This window comes from Pleurodeles waltl, chromosome 8, assembly GCF_031143425.1.
Source record: "Pleurodeles waltl isolate 20211129_DDA chromosome 8, aPleWal1.hap1.20221129, whole genome shotgun sequence".
NCBI lineage: Eukaryota > Metazoa > Chordata > Amphibia > Caudata > Salamandridae > Pleurodeles > Pleurodeles waltl.
In genome coordinates, this window is record NC_090447.1 from 802,839,629 (window position 1) to 802,859,711 (window position 20,083).

Below are 20,083 nucleotides of genomic sequence, written 5' to 3' on the forward strand. Positions count from 1 at the left end.
AGTGGCTGTGTGCACATCTCTCTCTCTGCCGGGAGAGTGAGTTGAAGAGGCTCTGTGCGCTTCTCTCCCTCTGACAGGAGAGTGAGTTGAAGAGGCTCTGTGCGCTTCTCTCCCTCTGACAGGAGAGTGAGTTGAAGAGGCTGTGTGCACATCTCTCCCTCTGATGGGAGTGAGTTGAAGTGGTTCGGTGCACATCTCTCCCTCTGCCGGGAGAGTGAGTTGAAGTGACTGTGCACATCTCTCCCTCTGAGGGGAGTGAGTTGAAGTGGCTGTGCACATCTCTCCCTCTGAGGGGAGAGTGAGTTGAAGTGGCTGTGCACATCTCTCCCTCTGACGGGAGAGTGAGTTGAAGTGGCTGTGTGCACATCTCTCCCTCTGATGGGAGTGAGTTGAAGTGGTTCGGTGCACATCTCTCCCTCTGCCGGGAGAGTGAGTTGAAGTGGCTGTCTCTATCTCTCTCTCTGACAGGAGAGTGAGTTGAAGTGTCTGTGCACATCTCTCCCTCTGAGGGGAGTGAGTTGAAGTGGCTGTATGCACATCTCTCCCTCTGAGGGGAGTGAGTTGAAGTGGCTGTGCACATCTCTCCCTCTGAGGGGAGTGAGTTGAAGTGGCTGTGCACATCTCTCCCTCTGAGGGGAGTGAGTTGAAGTGGCTGTGCACATCTCTCCCTCTGAGGGGAGTGAGTTGAAGTGGCTGTGTGCACATCTCTCTCTCTGCCGGGAGAGTGAGTTGAAGAGGCTCTGTGCGCTTCTCTCCCTCTGACAGGAGAGTGAGTTGAAGAGGCTCTGTGCGCTTCTCTCCCTCTGACAGGAGAGTGAGTTGAAGAGGCTGTGTGCACATCTCTCCCTCTGACAGGAGATCGAATTGCGAAGACTGGGTGCGCCTGCCCACACCCCTCATAAATGAACTGTGAGGTATTGTGCACGCGAGGTATTTGGGGACTCGTCTCCCCGTCCACTCCCTTAGGATGTGTGAGGTGAACAGCGTTGAGCCTCAAAGCCCATCACTGACAAGAGTGTGAGGTGTGTGGCCTTAAAGCACTCCGCGCTCTTCCAGGGAGGAGTACGAGGTACCGTGCGCCGGCTCACACCCACGGCCCCCTTGGAAGAAGTGTGATACGCAGTGTGCTCGAGGACCACGCCTCTCCCCCACCGGAGCGTGAGACGAAGTACCCCGGACCTGGACACCTGCCTCCACCCTCCTCCCCCTGTGCTCAGCCCCTGTCAAGCTCCCGCCGCCGCCTCCCACGTCACCTCCCGACGCTGGCAGACAGCGCCTCACTTTCCGCGCCTTGTTTATTACTGTCACCGGGATCCTGCTCGCAAGGGACGCCAGGGACCACCCGGCTGGCAGCTTCTCCCCCTGCCCTTCCACGAGCTGCCACAGCAGGGGCTTGCTCCCGACAGCCCCCTCCCCTCTGCGGCCAGCGGGGGTGATATTTAGGGAAGTTTAGAGAAGAGAGAGGGCGAACCGTGGGTCCACATTGTTTCCAGCGCCAAGGGACCCCCACCTCACGTGCACCGGCAGTATTTAGGGAACTTTGGAACGGACGACAGGACTCTCCGCTGACCCTGGGCGGAAAATCCACGCATTCCGAGTGTGAGATCCACGGATCGTGCTTGCAATATCTTCAGAGCGACGAATTTTCCTCTGTACTGGCGGGCATCAGGACAGCCTGAACTCCCTGGTGGGAACCATTTCACGTCCGTTACTGCAAGAGGCAGCGACGATCCTGAGAGGAGGCTGAGGCGGAGCGCGCCTGGGTACCCAGGAGAAGGGGTAGACACCGCAAGCAGGGGCACCGTCGACCCCAGGGCTGGCAGTCTCTTCTGCAGAACGCTCCGCTCCCGCCTGATTTCCGTGCATCTTTTGGGAGGTGGGCGCAGAGGTGGCAAACGCATTCTTGGAGGGTCAGAAGGCTGCCTTGATCACCGCCCCTTCCCAGCTCCTGATGCGGACTTTCCGGCCCTCCGGGTGTGGGCGCCGGCATGATGGAGGGAGGGCACGGATGGGGGGGTTCCGGACACCCATGAGTACAGCTGAATGAAGATCGCGCACCCACCACCCAGTCACTCCCCGCCGGGGGAAAGGCAGCGAGATCCCCGGGGCTGAGGGCTGGTCTGTCTCTTAGCTAACGTGCCGCCAGGGCCCGGGTGCCAGGCGCTCCTCCTCTTCACACCCCCGCTGGGGAGGGACGTCTGCTGAAAGGAGGAGTACTCGCCGAAGTTGCCCGCTCTCTGCTTCTGTCACATTACTCAGTCCTGACTTGTGGAGCCAGCGGAAGCTCGTGGTTGGCTGGCACTGCCGTGATCACTGGAGTGTGGATTGCTGTGGGTTAAGTGGCAGGGATGAGCTTGTGATCCAGTTGAGATCGTGCAGTGATTGGGGGTTCGGCTGCGGTAATTATGTGGTGGGTCAAGGAATCTGGTCGTTTGTGGCTGTACTGCTGTTAGTTGACAGCGCTGAACCCTGTTGGTCAGTTATCAGGTGACAAGGTGCACTTTCCTCTAGGTAGGTGGCGGCCTGTGGTGCTCACGAGTGCTGTATTGTAATTATAATGCCATTTCGCTGTGGTTATAGGGGTGGGTAGCCTGGGAGAGGTTATCGGTTCTCCCACTGTCATGCACATCATCAGTTTGCTATTATGTGGAATTCATTGGGCATAGTGGTTGTGTCGAGTGTGATAATTGTGGTAAGTGTGTGTTAGTAGGGTTTCCCGGGAATATTTGCCAGGAGTAGCACGCGTGGGTCGGTGATGAGCGCACCATGTCAGGGTAGCGGTGAAGTGCTTTGGGGCAGGTCTGCTGTGGCACCTCGGGGTGAGGTGGCTAGGGAGAGGTGCTGTGGTTGCTGGTGGAGGTAACGGCGTGGGGACAGGGAGGTCACCTGGGAGTTGATGGTGAGGTGATTTTGGAGAGGGGCTCTGTTAGCTGTCAGCTGTGAGGTGGTTTGGGATTGGCGAACTCGTTTTAGAGAAGGGCTCTGGTATTTGGTGGTTGTCAGGTGATTTTGGTGGTTGTCAGGTGATTAGGGAAGGCTATCGGTGACTGGCGGAGGTGAGTGGTTTAGTGAGAGGCCTTTTGTTGGTCGGTGGAGGTGAAAGCCTTTCGGGGGTCTTCTGCTGACTAGTGAGGGTGAAACGTTTAAGGAGGGGTCTTCTAGAGGTGAAGTCGTTTTGGGGAAGCCTCTGATAGTTGGTAGCTGTCAGTTAATTGGGAAAGGCTTTTGGTGGCTGGTGGAGGAGAGTGGTTTATGGAGAGGCCTTTTGTTGCACAGTGGGGGTGAAAGGCTTTGGTGACCTTCTGTTGACCGGTGGGAGTGAAAGGTGTAAGGAGGGGTCTTCTGGAGGTGAGGTGGTTTTGGGGAAGTGCTCTGGTAGCTGGTGGTTGTCAGGTAACTGGGAAAGGCTTTTGGTGGCTGGTGGAGGAGAGTGGTTTAGGGAGAGGCCTTTGTTGGTCGGTGTGCTGGGAGAGTTTGGAGGCCTTCTGCTGACCGTGGGGTTGAGAGGTTTAAGCAGGGGTCTTCTGGAGGTGAAGTGGTCAGTGAGAGGTGTTCCGGAGGCGGTGCTTGCTTACCCTAGTAATCAGCGGTAATCGGGGGTTACCGCGCGGTACCAGGCGGTATGAAGGTTACCCGGGTTGGCCGTCGTCGGTGACCAGTGGCAGCAGGGTTAGCATGGCTCGGCAGCGGGGCTAATACCTCCTCCGTCCCTCCCCCGGAGGGTGGGCAGCGCCCATGGCGGCGGCCATCGCCAGCGGGTTGATCCGGCAGAAGCGGCAGGCGCGGGAGCAGCACCTGGACCGGCCCTCGGCGAGCAAGAGGCGCAGCAGCCCCAGCAAGAACCGCGGCCTCTGCAATGGCAACCTGGTGGACATCTTCTCCAAGGTGCGCATCTTCGGGCTCCGCAAGAGGAGGCTGCGGAGGCAAGGTCAGGCTCCAGCCCTATCCCCTGTCTGTCTGTCTGTCTCTGTCAGCCAACTCTGGAGGGGTGCTGGGCCGGGAGCGGCGCAGCCGCTTCATTCGGTGTTCGTGTCTTTAAGCAGCGTTTAACAACCGGGGGAGTGAGCGCGCCAACAGGGAGGCATGAAACGGGGCTTGTCCTGAAAAATCCACCCATCCATCCATGCTTGCATCCATACATCTATCTATCTATCTATCTATCTAGCTATCTATCTATCTATCTCTCTCTCGCTATCTATCTATCTATCTATCTATCTATCTATCTATCTATCTATCTATCTCTCGCTATCTATCTATCTATCTATCTATCTATCTATCTATCTATCTATCTATCTATCTCTCTATCTCATTTGAAGACCCCACTTCACGTTCACTCAGTCAATGGCATTCTAAGCACTGTAGTTGGGGTCCAGGCCAAAAAAATCTAAGAGAACATAGCCGCTGGAAAATGCGTTATGGAATCGCTCTAGCACTCAGCAAAACGTGCAACTATGTCCCTTTAGAATATTTATCTCTCCATTCTCAGCCTTGCTTTACAGGAGGACTATGGGCAGGACTAGACAGGCAAACAATCACTCCAGTTCTGACATGGAAATCCTAAGAAATAACTGTGATTTGTCAGATTTGAATTTAAATACAGAGCGAGTGACCTGGGTGTTGTTAAACAGTTCACATCGATGCCCGTTTATTGAATGAGAGAAAGCGACCAGTATCAAAAGTGGAAGTCCACAGACACAAACACGAGCATAACACGATCACAAACACCCAGACCATGCGTATCATATGCACATTCATAATCGCACGTTCTAACCATAAAATGGCGAATTATTGGAATAAGGATGAGAGCTGAACTTCTCAGTAAGATCAACACCTGGGTATTAGCCTCTGTGATCGGAATGCAACCATGGTGAACTATTATTTCTTTGTCCGTTCTTTGTTTTTAACATGCCCCCTTCTTGTATTCCCCTCTTGTTCCCATAAGGCACCTTTCTTTTATTTCACCCAGGTTTGATTTTTAACCCTGCCCCCTATATTTCCTTTGTCTCCTTTAATTCGTGTTTTTCAGTTCTCTTTTTTCTATTTCTCTCCTCTCATTTCCCTTCCATTTCCTCCTCCTTCCTTTTTCCTTTTTTATATCACACTTTTATTTCCTCTCAATTTCTGTTCCTTTTCTTTTCATTCATTCCCTTCTTTTCGTCTTTACTCTTTTCTTTCATCTTTTTCTTTCTCTGTTTTTTCTTTTTTTCCCTTTTTATCTTGCCTCCCCTCTACTTCAGTCTCCTTTTCACTTCCTATCTCTTCCTTCAAAACCCCGTATCGCACTCCTCTCCACACCTCCGCACTTGTTATGTTCGTGCTACGCGCGCGCAGAGAGGAAGCTGGAGTTCAAGGTGTGCATTGCCAGCCAAGCCAGGGAAGTAGATTATGTTTGTGCATCAGGTGCAGTGGCACCGGGGCACAACGGCCTGAACGGCCCTACGAAGCCTGGTTATTTCTGAATCTCACAGCTCAAACAGCGCTCACTGGGTCCTTGTCCTTCCTTGCACCAGGGACCAGGACCCACTGTATCTGCCCATGAATCCCCCCGCCACCCCAACCCTTCAGTCGTAACGTTGTCTCCGAAACAAACCCACCTGAAATCAGGCACGCCTTTGCAGCTAGCTGTGTCACGGAGAGCTTGTGAAGTGGTGTTAAAACCAAGCACGCGAAAGTGGGGGACGGCGAAGCACGTGTAATCGCCCGTCCCCCCAACTCCTCGCTCCAAATCACAAACAGGTGGCACCCTTCACAAATGCATTCATACAGCTCCTCTCACTTTCAGGCTCGCCGATTGGTGGTACTTTCTGCTGTTCCTAATAACTGGTTGGTGACCTGCCAATTTCCAAACGTTTCCAGTTTTGGATAATCTGGTGCTTTCACATTTGCCCAAGATCACGCATTGCAGAGAAGAAGGGAAGTCTCTGTTAGACAAGAGGGCCACAGTCCTCTCAACCAGTGACCCCCGCCCCGGATCTACCGTTCACAGGTGGGTGTTGTGTAGTTTTCCTTACACCAGGGGCAGTCCCGTGAAGTCTGTGGGCAGAGGGGAGTGGTAGCGCATTGATCCAACCCCATCTCGCTCACTAACTAATCATGTACTCTTTATGGGCCTTGGTAGGGTAACCGGCAGGCACCAGTGTGATATCAGCACAACAATTCCGATTCCCGTCTAGATAAAGTTCTAGGCGCTACTCGTTTCTGCTCCTTTGTCTCTTCAGAGAATGTCACCCCAGACTCAAGTGCACTCTAAACTGTATATGGATCTCTTGAGATGTAGGGGAGCTCGGTATGGGGGTCTACTTCGTGAAAATCCCGGTGCTACCAAACCAGGTGTGTTGGTAACTTTTCCTTACACACTACATACACTGTGATTTGCCAAATGTAAGGCCCGTTTGCACTCAGACAGGTGTCAGTGGCAGGGTCGGTCTTTCCACTGACTCCAGAGCAGAGTCGATAGCAGATAACATGCTAATATACCCCCTCCTCCTACCCACCTCACCCCCAGATTATATAAGATACATCACCTAAGCGAGGACCCCACACCCTGCAATAACTGGTGCTGGAGTACATTTCTCTGTCAAAGGAAGTTGGACGATGCCGAACGTTGGGGCCCCAGTGGGAAGCGATGTTTATTGGGAGAGTCAGTCTGCCAGTTTTGTGAAAGCCGCCCTCGTCGCATCCCACGTGATTGGTGGGCCAGGCTTTGAGATATACCAGCCTATTTCACGAACTCATCCATCCTTTCCGTTTCTGAAATAATAGTTTGTGCTTTGATGATAATAAGCACCCCCCAAAAAAAACACACACAACCGATAACGTATAAAACATAAAATAGGAGGCAGGCAGACAAAATAAAAAGACGGAGTGTCAAACGCAGGTTCCAAATAAAACTACTTAAAGATGTGGATGTGCGCATGACTGGAATATCTTGGATTAGTAATCCATCTATAAGGACATTTTTTAATTAATTAATTATTTCCAAGCGTGACTCCAAATAGTTTTAGAAGCACGTTGGCAGCAACTAGAGACTAACTAAAAACAGACGTTTAAAAATCTCAGTTGATTTCTATCTCGAACACACAAACAAATGAAAACATGAATTTGGAAACATTTTAGCTTAAATGAATGCCCCGTGACCCTTGGGAATACCCGCGTTTACATTAGAGATTGACGTGAACCACTGAAATGAGAGGGGACGGAAGTGCGTCACTAGAGTGTGCTAGAAACTACCCGCGTGTTCGGAAAAACGACGGGACTTGGCAGAGCCTTAAAGCGTCGCTTTTCTTAGCTGGTGTGGCGGCCGTAAAGTGGAATCAGCTGTACATCTTTTTCAGATTGAGTACTAGTTTATTTGGTGATGTTTAATTAATCACCTTATAACCCCAATAAATTGACGCTAGACTGTTTTTTTTAGCAGCAACATCTCGCCCTTAGAAAACCACCCTCCTATTTTTCTTTAAAAGGGTATCTGATAGCTGGGCGGGTTAATGCGAACGTGTGCCAACAACGGAGAGACTGTGAAAGCATTACAAACGCACTGCCGCTGAATCTGTCTAAAAAACACAGTCCGAGGGTCATCTTGACGGGCCCAGCCTCTCATCTTCCGAAGTCGATAAAATTATCGCCGCTGACTTGGTTAGCTTACTGCCCGTCACTTGGCGGTGGCAGCAGCATGCTGTGCGCTTGAATTCATCTGCTACGCACGGGGCCCGCTTGTCACGAGGACAGAGTGTGAGTAATGAGAGCGTTTAGAGGCGGGAGGGGTGCCTCGCCTGTGACATGCTAGACAGCGACAGCTGGGAGGGTAAGAAGTCTGTGTGCCATCTGATTAAGAATCCGAGAGCACATCGGTCCAATGAGACGAAGATAGGAGAATCTCCCTTTTATTATTTTTTAAAACGTTTTTATATAGTGCTAACTTGGGCTAAGGCCACTAAAGTGCTTTACATGACAGATTACTGAATGTATTTATTTGATTAATGAATTATGTATGTTTTACACAGAGAGATTAAGTGGTTTGCCCAGAATCGCAGGATGTTGAGCCCAGGATAGAAATCGATCCATCTTCCCGAGTTCCAAATCGTCCGGTCTGCCAGTCAACCAACATCTCTTCCCTATTTCTCAAAACGCTAACTTGGTACTCGGACAGGCCTGTTCCTACAGATGCACCCGTCCCCTTATGGGCCAAACCAGACCATACGTACCACTCATCTCCTTCGTCCAATCTGAAGTGGCCAATGCAATTGCACCTGCCTTCCCCACTTTGCTACCCCCACCCAAGAGGCCTAACTTACCAAACCTGTATGTCCTCATGTCCTGCAAGTCGAACGGAAGCGTAATAGCAAAAAAAAATCTCTGATGAATTAGCACAGTTATGCAGGAATGGTGCAAAGTTACAAGTATTGAACTAAATGTATTTGCCTGGTATCGCTTGTGAAAAGGGCGCACCTTGTTTGCTACAATGTCACAGAGGTACCAACAGGAAACTGGTTTCAGCAGAAATTGTCTGCTCCGGAGCAGACATCACTTTTACAGTCCCAGCAACACACTTTCTGCTTGAACCAACATCTGTGGGTGTAACTTTCATAAAATAGAACTGTGAAACTGGGAAGCAATGCAAACTTTGCATGATGGGAAATTCATGAATTTAGCCAGCTTTTGCCTGGTTATTCTAATGTTCCCCAGGCCTACCTCTCACTCCATTCTTGTACCCATTGGTAATCCACCCTTTCTCACCACTGCATACATTACGTTTCTGCTTCCTGTACCTGTGCTTTAGACCTCCCTTTCTCAATGGCACCTCCCTGCAGCCCCCTATGGAAGTACCAGTCATTCATAGATTATTTGCTTGTTGTGTCCCGGCAGCAGCAGCGTTTCTGAACAAAGACAAGGTCCCCTTCCCCCTCGCTCACCCTTTTTCCAAATGAATCCAGAACCAGCTCTGAAGTTTTAGACTCGACATTTTAACACCATCTAAAGCTAGCCCCAGGTCCTCAGACGATATAAGACATCAGTAGGAATCCGAATACACTGACTATGTGTGGGTGAAGTGAAAGATGGTAAAAAATAGTCAAAAAGACAGAAGACTTATTTGAAACTCTGATCTGTGAATAGTTAGTGTGCTCAAAAGTCAGTGCTTCAGTTTCGGGTTAGGCATTCATTTTGACTAAATGGCTGATAGATGGGATACCATCAGATGCGTTTAGCAGCTGAAAATGTGACTGGTTGATGTTCCCTTGCAGCTCCCTGCTTGCTTCTGTAAGTGTTGAAAAGCAGATAATCGTTAAACGCATTGTAATATTTTCTTATCGACTTTCTATTATGTAATCATGGTCAACAGCTGTGTTGGTTATTTCTTGTAATATCATCCACGGTCAAGGTCATGCTATGTCACTTCCTGTGATGTCATCGTAGGGTCAACGGGCATGCAATTTCACTCCCAGTGCTCCTTTGAAACTATGTCTGTTTTTTTCATGATTTGTCTGTGGATGTTCGTGGCTTAGTCCGAAAATCACCACGTATGGAGATCTGAGCAATGTTTTCTTTGCGCGTGGTCTTTTAGGGCAACACACAAAGAGGACAATGTACACCCTTTATAGTTATTCATGTTGTTCATAGTATTGTCTCATACTAAGTTTTCTATGTCATCATGAGACAGGGATGGAAGGCCTGTCAATGGCAAATACAACTTTTGTCTTTCCAGGTTGTCTCTGCAATGTCATATAGCCACACTGTACTTTAAATCACATTGTGGTCTTGTTTTTTAAAAGAAACATTTGCTGCATTTGGTTACAAGTTAAAAAATGAATATATAAACATAAGCGCTTTCAGTATGCTGAATGATGTGAACAACATAATTGCCTTTAAATAAACTTTTCCATTGACATTCCTCATGCTTTGCAAACAATTACAACTGTATGTCCAAAACCACTGAATTTCTTACCGTTTGGCCATTATTCCATATGTCCACTAACCTACATTCAATTTTGTCAATTTCTTTTACCTGAACATAATCACGTCAGTTGATTGTCTCAGAAAAATGCCACATTACATTAATCATAAGTGAACTTATTTCTCAACCCCTTTCAAGATGATACAAATTGATAGCAAAGAACGTAAAAATGTTTTAGGGAATCTTTTAAGGTCGACCTTCCTATTTTTTCCTTTGAGGCCTAAAAAAATAACTGGATTTATGAATTCTCTCTGTAGATCATACAACCAATGTTTTCACCATTTCCTTCTGCCATACATACTTCTAAGCTAGGGGTGCCCATCAGAAGACAAGGAGTGCTAGTGCATACACAATTATCAGTATCTGTTAATACATGAAATACATTTATATGCAAGAAATCTAAATGGCACGTTTTTATATAGTCAGTGATTACCAAAACATTCTGGAATGGATTTGGCCATCTGCACTTTATCCTAATTTCCTAAACCTTGAGAAATGCAAAATGATGTGATTGCCAGAATGCTTGAATTAATCTTAAACACTGGTGATTACACAGGATTACAACCCAGTCCGTCTTTTTTGTCTACCGTTCCACATCAGAAAGGGACCAGCCACATCCTAATCCGTCTTGGTCCTGTTCTAAAAGGAACAGTACACACCGAATTCATGGCCAGAAACAGACCAGAACTACGATTGGGATATGATTCTGGTGATGCTCAAAACTGCTGGCATCATGCAGATTGCTTCCAGGGCTGTGGTCAGTGTGGAATATTGAAATCTCGTGGGAGGGCAGTTCTCATCTTTCTTCAAACATGGCGATCACGAGAACTTCAGCATTAAGCACTGATTACCCAAAGTACTTCCATCCACTCAGTCCTTAAAATATGTTGTTGCAAATGTTTTTAAAGTTTAGAGTGAATTTGTGAATTTTGGATTTTAATGCCGGAATCATTTGATCCATGGCTCCTTGGATATTTTCTATATATTTTCTTGTCTTTATGTGTTGCAATTTTATGGATTTGAGTCTTAAAGATCAATAATTTGCATATATTTGTGTCCATGTAAAGACTGTTGGATAACTTAAGAGGGCAAGTTGCCCTCAGCACTTACTGCAACCCTTGCAATATGTGTGTGAGAGAGACTAGTCTATGAAAGTAGTTCTGCCTTTATGGTTGTCACTGAGTGCATCTCGGATAGGGTGCTTGAAGGCTGATCAAGCACTCTTCCAAAATTCTGGAATGAAGATGAACTTGAAATCCAGGTGCTGGTTTCAGCGACCATGTTTTTTGTTGTTGATGACAATGGTCACTTAATCTTATTCGTCTTCTCCTTTCTCTAAAATATTTCAAATTTGTTGTGTTTAATGGATGCAACCGAAACTTATTTTTACACAAGTTTTGTTGATTCATTTGCATTTGGCAGGAAACCACAAACCGCAATTTGCATGCGATTTCGAAAAGCATTTCTCATTTTTGATAGCATTGTTTAGCAGACAAATGAATGGTAGGTGACAGACATATTTGAAATGATTGCTAATCAAACTACTTCTGTTTGTGTGCCACAAATGCCTCTCTCTGCAATTACATGTATAAATATCCACACTAGATAACAAAACTGCATTCTTTGTCATTAGTTCTCCAATATGCCTTCTAATTTTTGCCACTGCGTTGCTGATTATAGTTGGGCACAGATGAAATTCTCCCCATACCTCTTTGATATTGTGAAGTACAACTTGTGTAATATTGTGCACCTTCCTGAGTGGAAGTTACATTCTTCCATTACGATGTTATCAATGTAACTGAATATGTTGCCTAATTATTTGCCAGTATATGTTGCTTCCATTCAGATTTGTGTGTCAGAAATGTGCAATCTCCGCCTCCATAACTCATCTTGCGTGCATCTATCTCTTGACCTCTGTCGCTTTCTCTCACGCTGCTTGTTGTCATGTCTGGTTGCCTGTCTGCTTGACTGTCCACCTGCTTGTGCTTTGTCTGTTTGGTTTCTTTTGTCTAGACTCTATGCCTTCCTTCTTGACTATCTTTTAAACTGTTTTTCTGCTTGCTTGCATACCTATTTATCTTCCTGCATAACTGACTGCCCACACTCCACAGGTTGTCCCAGTTTGTCTGCCTATCTGCCTTCATGTCTATATGTTTATCTGTCTGCTTGAATCTTGCTTGCCTGTATGCTCACCTTCCTACTTGTCTGACTGTCGCCCCCTCTCCTCTCTGCCTCACAGCTAGCTTATCTGTGCATGTGTTTGTGAGCTTGTCTGTCTGCCTTCTTCTTCAGGCAAAGCCTATTTGTCTGGTTGCAAAAGACATACTGTGGGCTTACCCAAGTACATAGAGGGTCTTGTAGCCCACCCTTTGCTTACCTTTTATTGACTTTACTACCACTTCCCTTTGTCTATTTCTTATTCAACGGCTTGCTTTGTCCATCTTGTGTCTCTCCCTCCACTGCAGCATTGGTAGTTTATTAGTGTCTTTTGCTGTTCATTGTTAGGGGATTAACCTTTTTTAAGCTCTCCATGACAGTGCACATGTTTTTCCAATGGCTCCTTCATGTACTTCTCTTCACCTCTCCATCGTGCTCTGTCTTAATCTCTTTCACCTGTGTGCTTCTCCCCATCCCTTAAGTGATGCGCTCGCCATTGTGTGCTTCTCCCCACACCGTACTATCTTAGCTGTGTGCTCTCTGCAACTCCCTCTCTTTTCTTAATCTTCTATGCCCACACTCCACACTGCTCTCTGATTCATCTGTTTGCTTTTCTCTACCCCATACACACCGTCAGTGTTGTTTCTCCCACATGCTCCTTCCATGTCGATTCTGCCAACCACTTTCCCTGTGTTGCTCTCCACAACTCATGAAAAAAATGCCTTTGCCCCTTTTTTTTTGTATTTACCAATCCAACTTGGATCAGCAAATAAAAAGAAAAAATTAAAAGTGGTTACATCATTTTGTAGGAGCGAATATGCGTGATGTGCACGCCTACACAATTTAACTGGCTGTCAGGTCATAGACTTTTTTTTGTTCTTCTTTTGCATTGTTATACAGCATGGCTAAAAACTACTGGCAAAGCCAATAGGTCCCAAAGGCAAGATCTATTGGCTTTGCCAATGCTTGTTCTTTGTCAGACTTTCTTGCCGTCAGACGTACTTCCAAAGAGCAACAGTCTATCTGCTTGCCTTCCTCTTTGCCTGTGTTTTTACCCCTTCTGACTTTTGGCTTCTGCTTAGCGGCACTTCAGTGCCATATGGCAGAAATGATTGCATCGATTTCAGAGTATCCTTACCTGTGCAAGACAGTGCTTTAATTGCTGTGCATCTTGCCAGAATAGGAATCTTTGTAAGCAAGGAATACTGATCTAGTTTTATGCAAGTGATACTATGGCACTTTGGAATTGCAACAACTTGTTCCCTACAACAAGACCTGAATCTGTTATCTGCTGTCTTCATTTTCACAGGCCAGATTCACAACTTAATTCCATTTAGAGCTAAGAAGGTTGATGGTGCTTATGACAATTATGAGGCAGATCTGAAATAATTTTACAATAATTTTAGAGTAATCTTTAATTGTCGATAGAATAGCTTAAGGGTAGGTTTAAAATAAGAATTGTGAAGGTTTGGGCCACTGTTGAAAAACTCTGTGCCAATACTATGTTAAAATGAATGGCAACAAATCAGACCCCCTGGATGTAGGTGGTCCCAGTACTCCATTAAATAACTAAATTGCATTGCTAATGCATATGCTATACCTGTTCTGTGTGTGAATAAAGCCTGCACTGTTGCTTGTCTTGTATCAGCTCTGTGTGAGGAAAATTACCAGTTTTTGTTTCGTAAGTGTGTGTATATGGGTGCATTTTTGTGTGAAACTTCTGCCCCTTTGAAGTTCATGCTGTACTTGTGATGTATAGGAAGTTTGCAAGGAAGCTTAAATATTTATTTTCATTGGTGCGGCAGAAATATAGCTATCTTAACACAAACTATTCAGTTATAAATAATAAATGTATGCCATGTATATGTATAAACACACACCTTGCTACAAATGCACCTTATCAAACGCAAACATGCACTCTCTCCTGCCCACAAAACCATTCAGAATATTAAATGTTATTTTCTGTATGTAGCAGCCAGTAACTAACTTACAATTCTGAGACAAGGCACAGCAAAAAAAAAAAAAAAAAAACACTGAAGGTAGGGAATGCAAATTATTTCTTTGTGTTTTTCAGTCAAAATGGTGAGCACACACATAATCTGCCCTAAAATATGCCTCTGGAACCAATGTGAGGTGAATTGATAACAAAACATTTTTTAATTAAAGCATAGTTAGTTGTTCCTTTTATTGTAATGCTTAAAGTAGTTAATTAAATCTGTCAAATAAATCTAGGCTCTGCTTTTTTCACACAACTTAAAGTTAAGTTAGCCAATATCAGTTTCTAAGTAGAGAACATTAACAATTTGAAAAGTGATTCGAATTTGCCCTCGCATGTGCCATAGATGGATCAATGAATACTCACAACCATATTGTTTCTAGTATTCCTAAGCACACTTTCTGTTGAGGGTGGATCACAAATAGATACAAAGATTGACAAAGGCAATAGGTCCACTCACGGCTCGCGGAAGGGCCAGGGTGGCGTGCAGTGGTGGTGGGGGTTGGCTGTGAATAAAAATTAAATAAATAAATAAACATCAACCTTGCATGCCGCTGCACCCCTCCATTTGCTTCTCCTCAGCAGGCACAGGCTACCAGCCTGCCCTGTGGCCAATCCTGACGCTGCTCAGAGCAGCCTTAGAATTGCCTGGGAGCGCACAGCCAGGGTGCTCCCAGGCAGACTGGGAGCCTGTGCATACTGTCTCCAGCCCGACAACTGTGTTGCTGGGCTGGAGAGAGCCTACTGTACATGTGTGTCTGGCCCGCCCGAGCTGACCGGCCAAATACACATGCGGTTTGAGGGGGAGTGCAGTGCGCTCCTCCTCACTGCTCGTCACCCCAGTGGCCCTGCCCCTTGTCAAGGAATCAATAATAAACACTGTTTATCACCGTTTCTTGTAAGGGTTTTGCAGCTGCCGCTGCTGGCGGGGTGCAACGCTCCTCCACCCTAATGGAGGAGCTGCCCTGAATAGGTCTGGCTTTAGTGTTCCCACACATTTAAACACTTGCGTTCACAAATGCTGTTTACATGTGCTGCTTGCACAGATGCTGTTTATCAAATGAAAGCCTTCCCTAGTGGCTTTTCCAATGCTATGAAAAAATACGAAAAATTGACTGCTTTCAGTATAGAATGCATATAGGAATTAAATAAACAAATATGATAAAGGATGAAATAACAATGATAATTTCAAAAGAAACCAGTCTCTCATGCATTCCAAAGGAAGCATTTCCTGGAAGGTGGAATGATATGCCAACTAGTCAGAAGCATGAACTGAAGGGGTAAAACTCCGTTGGGGAGAGCAAAGCCCCTCTCAGTGTATATTTAAAAAAATATAAAAAATATGTGACAGCTGCGCTGACAAACCGGACCTAAAACAGCCCTAGTATTTATTGAATAGTAGGCCACAGTGTGACAGACCCCATCCCGATGTATACACGGAGTCTGGTATTCAGCACATTGATATCGTGTTTACAAACCAATTTACTCGCAATGTCAGAAACAATTTATGTTCAGTTCAAGTGCATTTGAATGAGCGTATTAAGACTACCCATTAAGGGAAACGCTTATTGTGATTTAAAGGCAAATGGCCTGCTTGACCTAATATTAATAAGCTAATTGGTCTTCATTTCACACCGAAGTGCGCTTGGCTCAATGGACAAACTATTAACGTCATGCCTTTTAAGCAATATATAATCATTTGCAGCCTGGCAAAAATCCATGATCACATCGTTTTTTTAAGATTTTAAAATAGTGTCAGGATTCTGTACTTTCCGTTGAGAACATACAGTTCTTTTGTCCTGCCTTTGGTTTTTGCCATTTTGAAAAAAATAATAATCATAATATTGGCCCGGGATCCTGAGATGTTTTAACATGCAAGGTTTGGTGACGATTGGCCATGGATTGCATGGTTAAAATTGTTTTCTTTATGCTACCCCAGAAAACATTAAACAACCACCTGCAAAAAAAAAAAAAAAAAACTTAAATCTTGGAGGGCTGTATAGCTCTAGAGCATGGGTACTCGCAAACATTTTCCCAGGGGCCACAAAGTTTGGTCTGTGGTGCGACCGAGGGCCGCATTGATACTAGCAGCATGCCAATCAAAGGAAGGAGGGGGCTCTGGTTGGGAAGAGTTTGTGGCGTTATGGTGGCAAAAGGGGGCAGCAATGCATATGGATCTAGTGGCTGAATCACACAATGTGAAACCAGAAAACCTGGCATTAATCCCGGCTTCCCCACTTTACCAAACTGCGTGATCCTAGGCAATTGTCTTATTTCACGTTCCCTTCTTTTTCTTCATTATTGGATGTAGGAGGGCCTCACAATGCATGACTTTAGCATGTGCGCTTTGCAAACCTTTCTCCTGTGTTTGATTTAATAAACTATAAAGTTGTTCATGTATAATAGCAAATCAGGCCAATCAAAGAGTGCAGATAACAACTGATTTGCCTCTTAGTTCACTATTGGCATTGTTATTAAGGTGGGGGTAAGAATGAATGTCGGGGTGGGAGAAAGAATGAAAGTTTCTGAATTTATGTTTGAAATCTCTTGTTTAAAAAAAATACTTCTCCATGCACTGATATAATCTTATGTACTTAGATTGAATGGTACTGTGTGTAAATGAAATATACTTTTTAAATTTTTTAAGAACACTTATCATAGTTGTAGACATTTGGTGCAAGTTTTCTTTAAGAATGAAAGTGTTCCTGCAGTTAAAGCGGTGCAGGACAAATTCCTTACTTCCTTTCTTTATCTTCAATCATGTTTAAATCAAGTGTCCCCTGTTAAATTGAGTAAACAGCAGCCTAGTGCTACTGCTGCCCTGGGGCCGCATGTAAAGGTCAAAAGGGCCGCCCGCATGTGGTCCCTGGGCCGTACTTTGAGTATCACTGCTCTAGAGTTTTCTCTGAGAAATGAATTCTTAGTCACCCACCCAGTTTCTTATTTTTCTTGTTCTTTCTTCAGCAATCACTGTCTTTATTACACTTTAAAATTATGTCTTTTTGGTTGATATGCGTTATTTTACTATAATTTTTCTGATGTGCCACTTTTTCAGAATGCATAGAGAAATGCAAAAAAATGCTTCGATAATTAATGGTATTCGCTGTTTTTCTGTTCACCTACATCTCTTGTTTAGCATCTGTCCACTTATTTCATCTTCCACTTTCTCTTTTTTCCTGTCCTGTAGAGTAGAAAGAAGGTAAAACTTAGAACTTCAAGGAAACTGTCCACACCTGTGAGCTCAGAGTTGACTTTGTCACCTGTAACTTCATCGCGCTCATCTCTTGCTTCTCCCCAACCCAACTTTTTCACCCGTGTCTAGGAAATCAGCTCACAGAGTTTTCTCAGACTTGCCCCACCTTCTCCCTTGTTTACCTCAACTTCACTGCTTAATTTGTGCCGCTGAGTGCAGGTGGTGGGCACTGGAACTATATTTAGACAGACTGAGAATTATTTTTTATTGTCAGACTTTGAGCCTGAGAAAAAGATGAAAAGGTAGAAATGAAAAAGAAGAGGATGAGAAATATAGAAATACAGTGAGTCAGGGCTTAAACTGGGATTATAAGGAAATGCCTCTTTTTGCATGTCTCCGCCTACTTTTTTGGACTGATGCTGCTGTTTTGTCGATCCTGAGAGTGGACTGAGGCCTGTTAACCAGACCTCAGTGCCAGTGTTCTGATCCCATGCAAAGTGCATGTCAAATTGGATACATCCAATTGGCAATACCTTGATTAGTTATAAGTCTCTAGTATATGGTACCAAGGCATGTAAGGCAGAGTGAGCTTTCAGGGCTGCAGCACTATTTGTGCTACCTCTCATGTGACGAGACCCAAAATGGCTCCCAGCTTGCCACTGCAGACTGGAAGGATGGTGGTTTTACAGTCAGTTAAACTTTGCCATTCAAACTAATGGCAAACCCACCCCATCCCTTGACATTATATGTTTCCCTTAAGGAAGGTCTATGGATCCCTATGGCAGGGTGCTGCATTTTGTTAAGTGTATACTTCGATTTGTCTCGAGCAAGACTTCCAAATTGTCATTTTGCTGTTGGTGAAGTTGGTAGCCCCATTGGCTAGCACAAGTTTACTGGTTGGCCTCCCCGCCCTGTTAACTTTTGACTGGGAGTTCCAAACTGAGTCATGTGAGGTATCCAATTCATTGTGGCATTCAATGCAATCTGATGCTCAGGTTGAAATTAATGTCATTATTAATGGTTAGTCACTTTTAGAAAACTGACCATTCTCTGCTCTGCTTGTCCAGTGGACTCACAAAGGCACGTATTCACACACACATACAGCTTTCTGACCACCTGGAGAGACATGCGAATGACTCCCAGGGCCGGGGCAAAGGCAGTGCAGAAGCAGAGAGGTATCACCTCCTCTGCCAGGATGGCCACTCAGGGGATTAGCCTGGAGGTGTGATTCAAAGTGGAACCTACTTCCGTGTGCCACTTGGCCCAACACTCCTGAGCAAAATGCCTTTTGTTCTTGTAGACAGTATGGAGACAGGGTCAAAGGAGGAAAACTCACCCATAACTGGTTCTACCATGGGCTTGTTGCCCCCAGGTGGCCACACTGCTAGGGTGGGCTACCTTGCCCCTCACAGCCAAGGAAGGGTTGTGCCATCTTGAAGGCACCAAGAATGTGACATTCTGGGATAGCCAGATGCCACACATCACAGGAACTTCATCACTAGGTAGGAGGGGACCCAGTAGCCCATTGCTAGTGACCGCTTGGTCCCTCAGGGCACATTTCTGGAATAAATATAACACCCTTGGCATGCTGACGCTCAGTACATGCTGGACCTGGAAAGACGACGAGAAGGAGATCACTCTGTACCCATAGGAAGTGTACAAATTGAGGCTGCAATGCTGGGCGACTGCACCTACTGCACTTTAGACTAGTGAAGTTTGGACCCTAATATACACTAGCGCAGGGAAACACTGATCCCTAGACCCAGTCCCTCCAAGGGTCGTTTGTCTAGCCTCCCCAGAACAGCACCTGGGACATTAAAGCTGACGGAGCCCAAGTTGCATCTCTGGTAGCTGCTGCAGGAATCTTGCCGCTACCAGATGCCTAGCATCCCAAGAACAATTCGGAGATAGCCAAAAGGTGCACCCATGTCTGCTGGACACTGAAGTGTTGATTGTGACCGTATATGTCAAGCAAGAGGGACACCAGACTCCACCAAAGATTTGCACCATGACCTCTGTGTTGCAAATGTGCAAAGTCTGCATCAGTAGCCATTGGTACCCTAAAATACGTAAATAGAGTTGCCTCCACTCACCTGTGGCCTGAGGACTCAACCAGACTTCGCCCCCGGGACATCACAGCATCTGTGTCATCCTTGAGAATCTTTGAGCCTGCATCCCTCAGCATCGGAATCACTCCATTATCGTCTACGGCGGTCATCCAGTAGAGTTTGGATTTTGCTCTAAAAATGCTCTGGTGGCCAGGTAACTGTTCAAAGTATCCTCTCTGGCCCAATGGACTTCTTTTCTGCCTGACTTTGTCATCCAGCTCAGGCCAGAGTTGCCAAACTAACTTTCCTCAAACTTTTCAAACGTTTCTTAAGTTTTTGTTGGCCAATGCTTGTTTGCAGTTGATGCTAAGGTTATTTATTCCATTAAAATTCTATATCTTCCAAACCCTCTGGTAGATTTTGATGATCAAGTTCACTAAAAAATCATATAAATCTAATCTATTTTTCTAATTTGGTGTCTTGCTTCTTTTGTGTTGTGTGACTTTCTAATTCTGTTGTTTGGTTTTGTTAAATGCTTTAAACATTAGCTAAGCCTTACTGCTCGCAGCCAGAGGTACCCAGGATTGAGCTTAAAGTTGAGTAAATGTACTGGACTGGACCCAAGATGGTATTTATGAGTTTACTGCATAGTAGGACTACCTATCCATACCATACATTGAACCCCAAATCCTCACAGGAATGCATAAGAACCTGTAAGAGTGATATAAACAGAAAGG

General features: G+C 45.7%; 1 protein-coding gene across 2 annotated transcripts in view; it reads left to right on the top strand.

The window, feature by feature from the left end:
* Nucleotides 1-20,083, top strand: part of FGF14 (fibroblast growth factor 14) — a 1,239,298-nt gene that overhangs the window by 796,956 nt on the left and 422,259 nt on the right. Inside the window, exon 1 of one of the 2 annotated variants that reach the window (XM_069205059.1) lies at nucleotides 675-3,928. The exons of the other annotated variant lie outside the window; for it this stretch is intronic. Within the exon in view, the coding sequence (XP_069061160.1) occupies nucleotides 3,736-3,928 (193 nt within the window). The 5' untranslated portion in view covers nucleotides 675-3,735. Of the gene's footprint in view, nucleotides 1-674; nucleotides 3,929-20,083 lie in introns of those variants that run through there. 2 annotated transcript variants of the gene reach the window in all.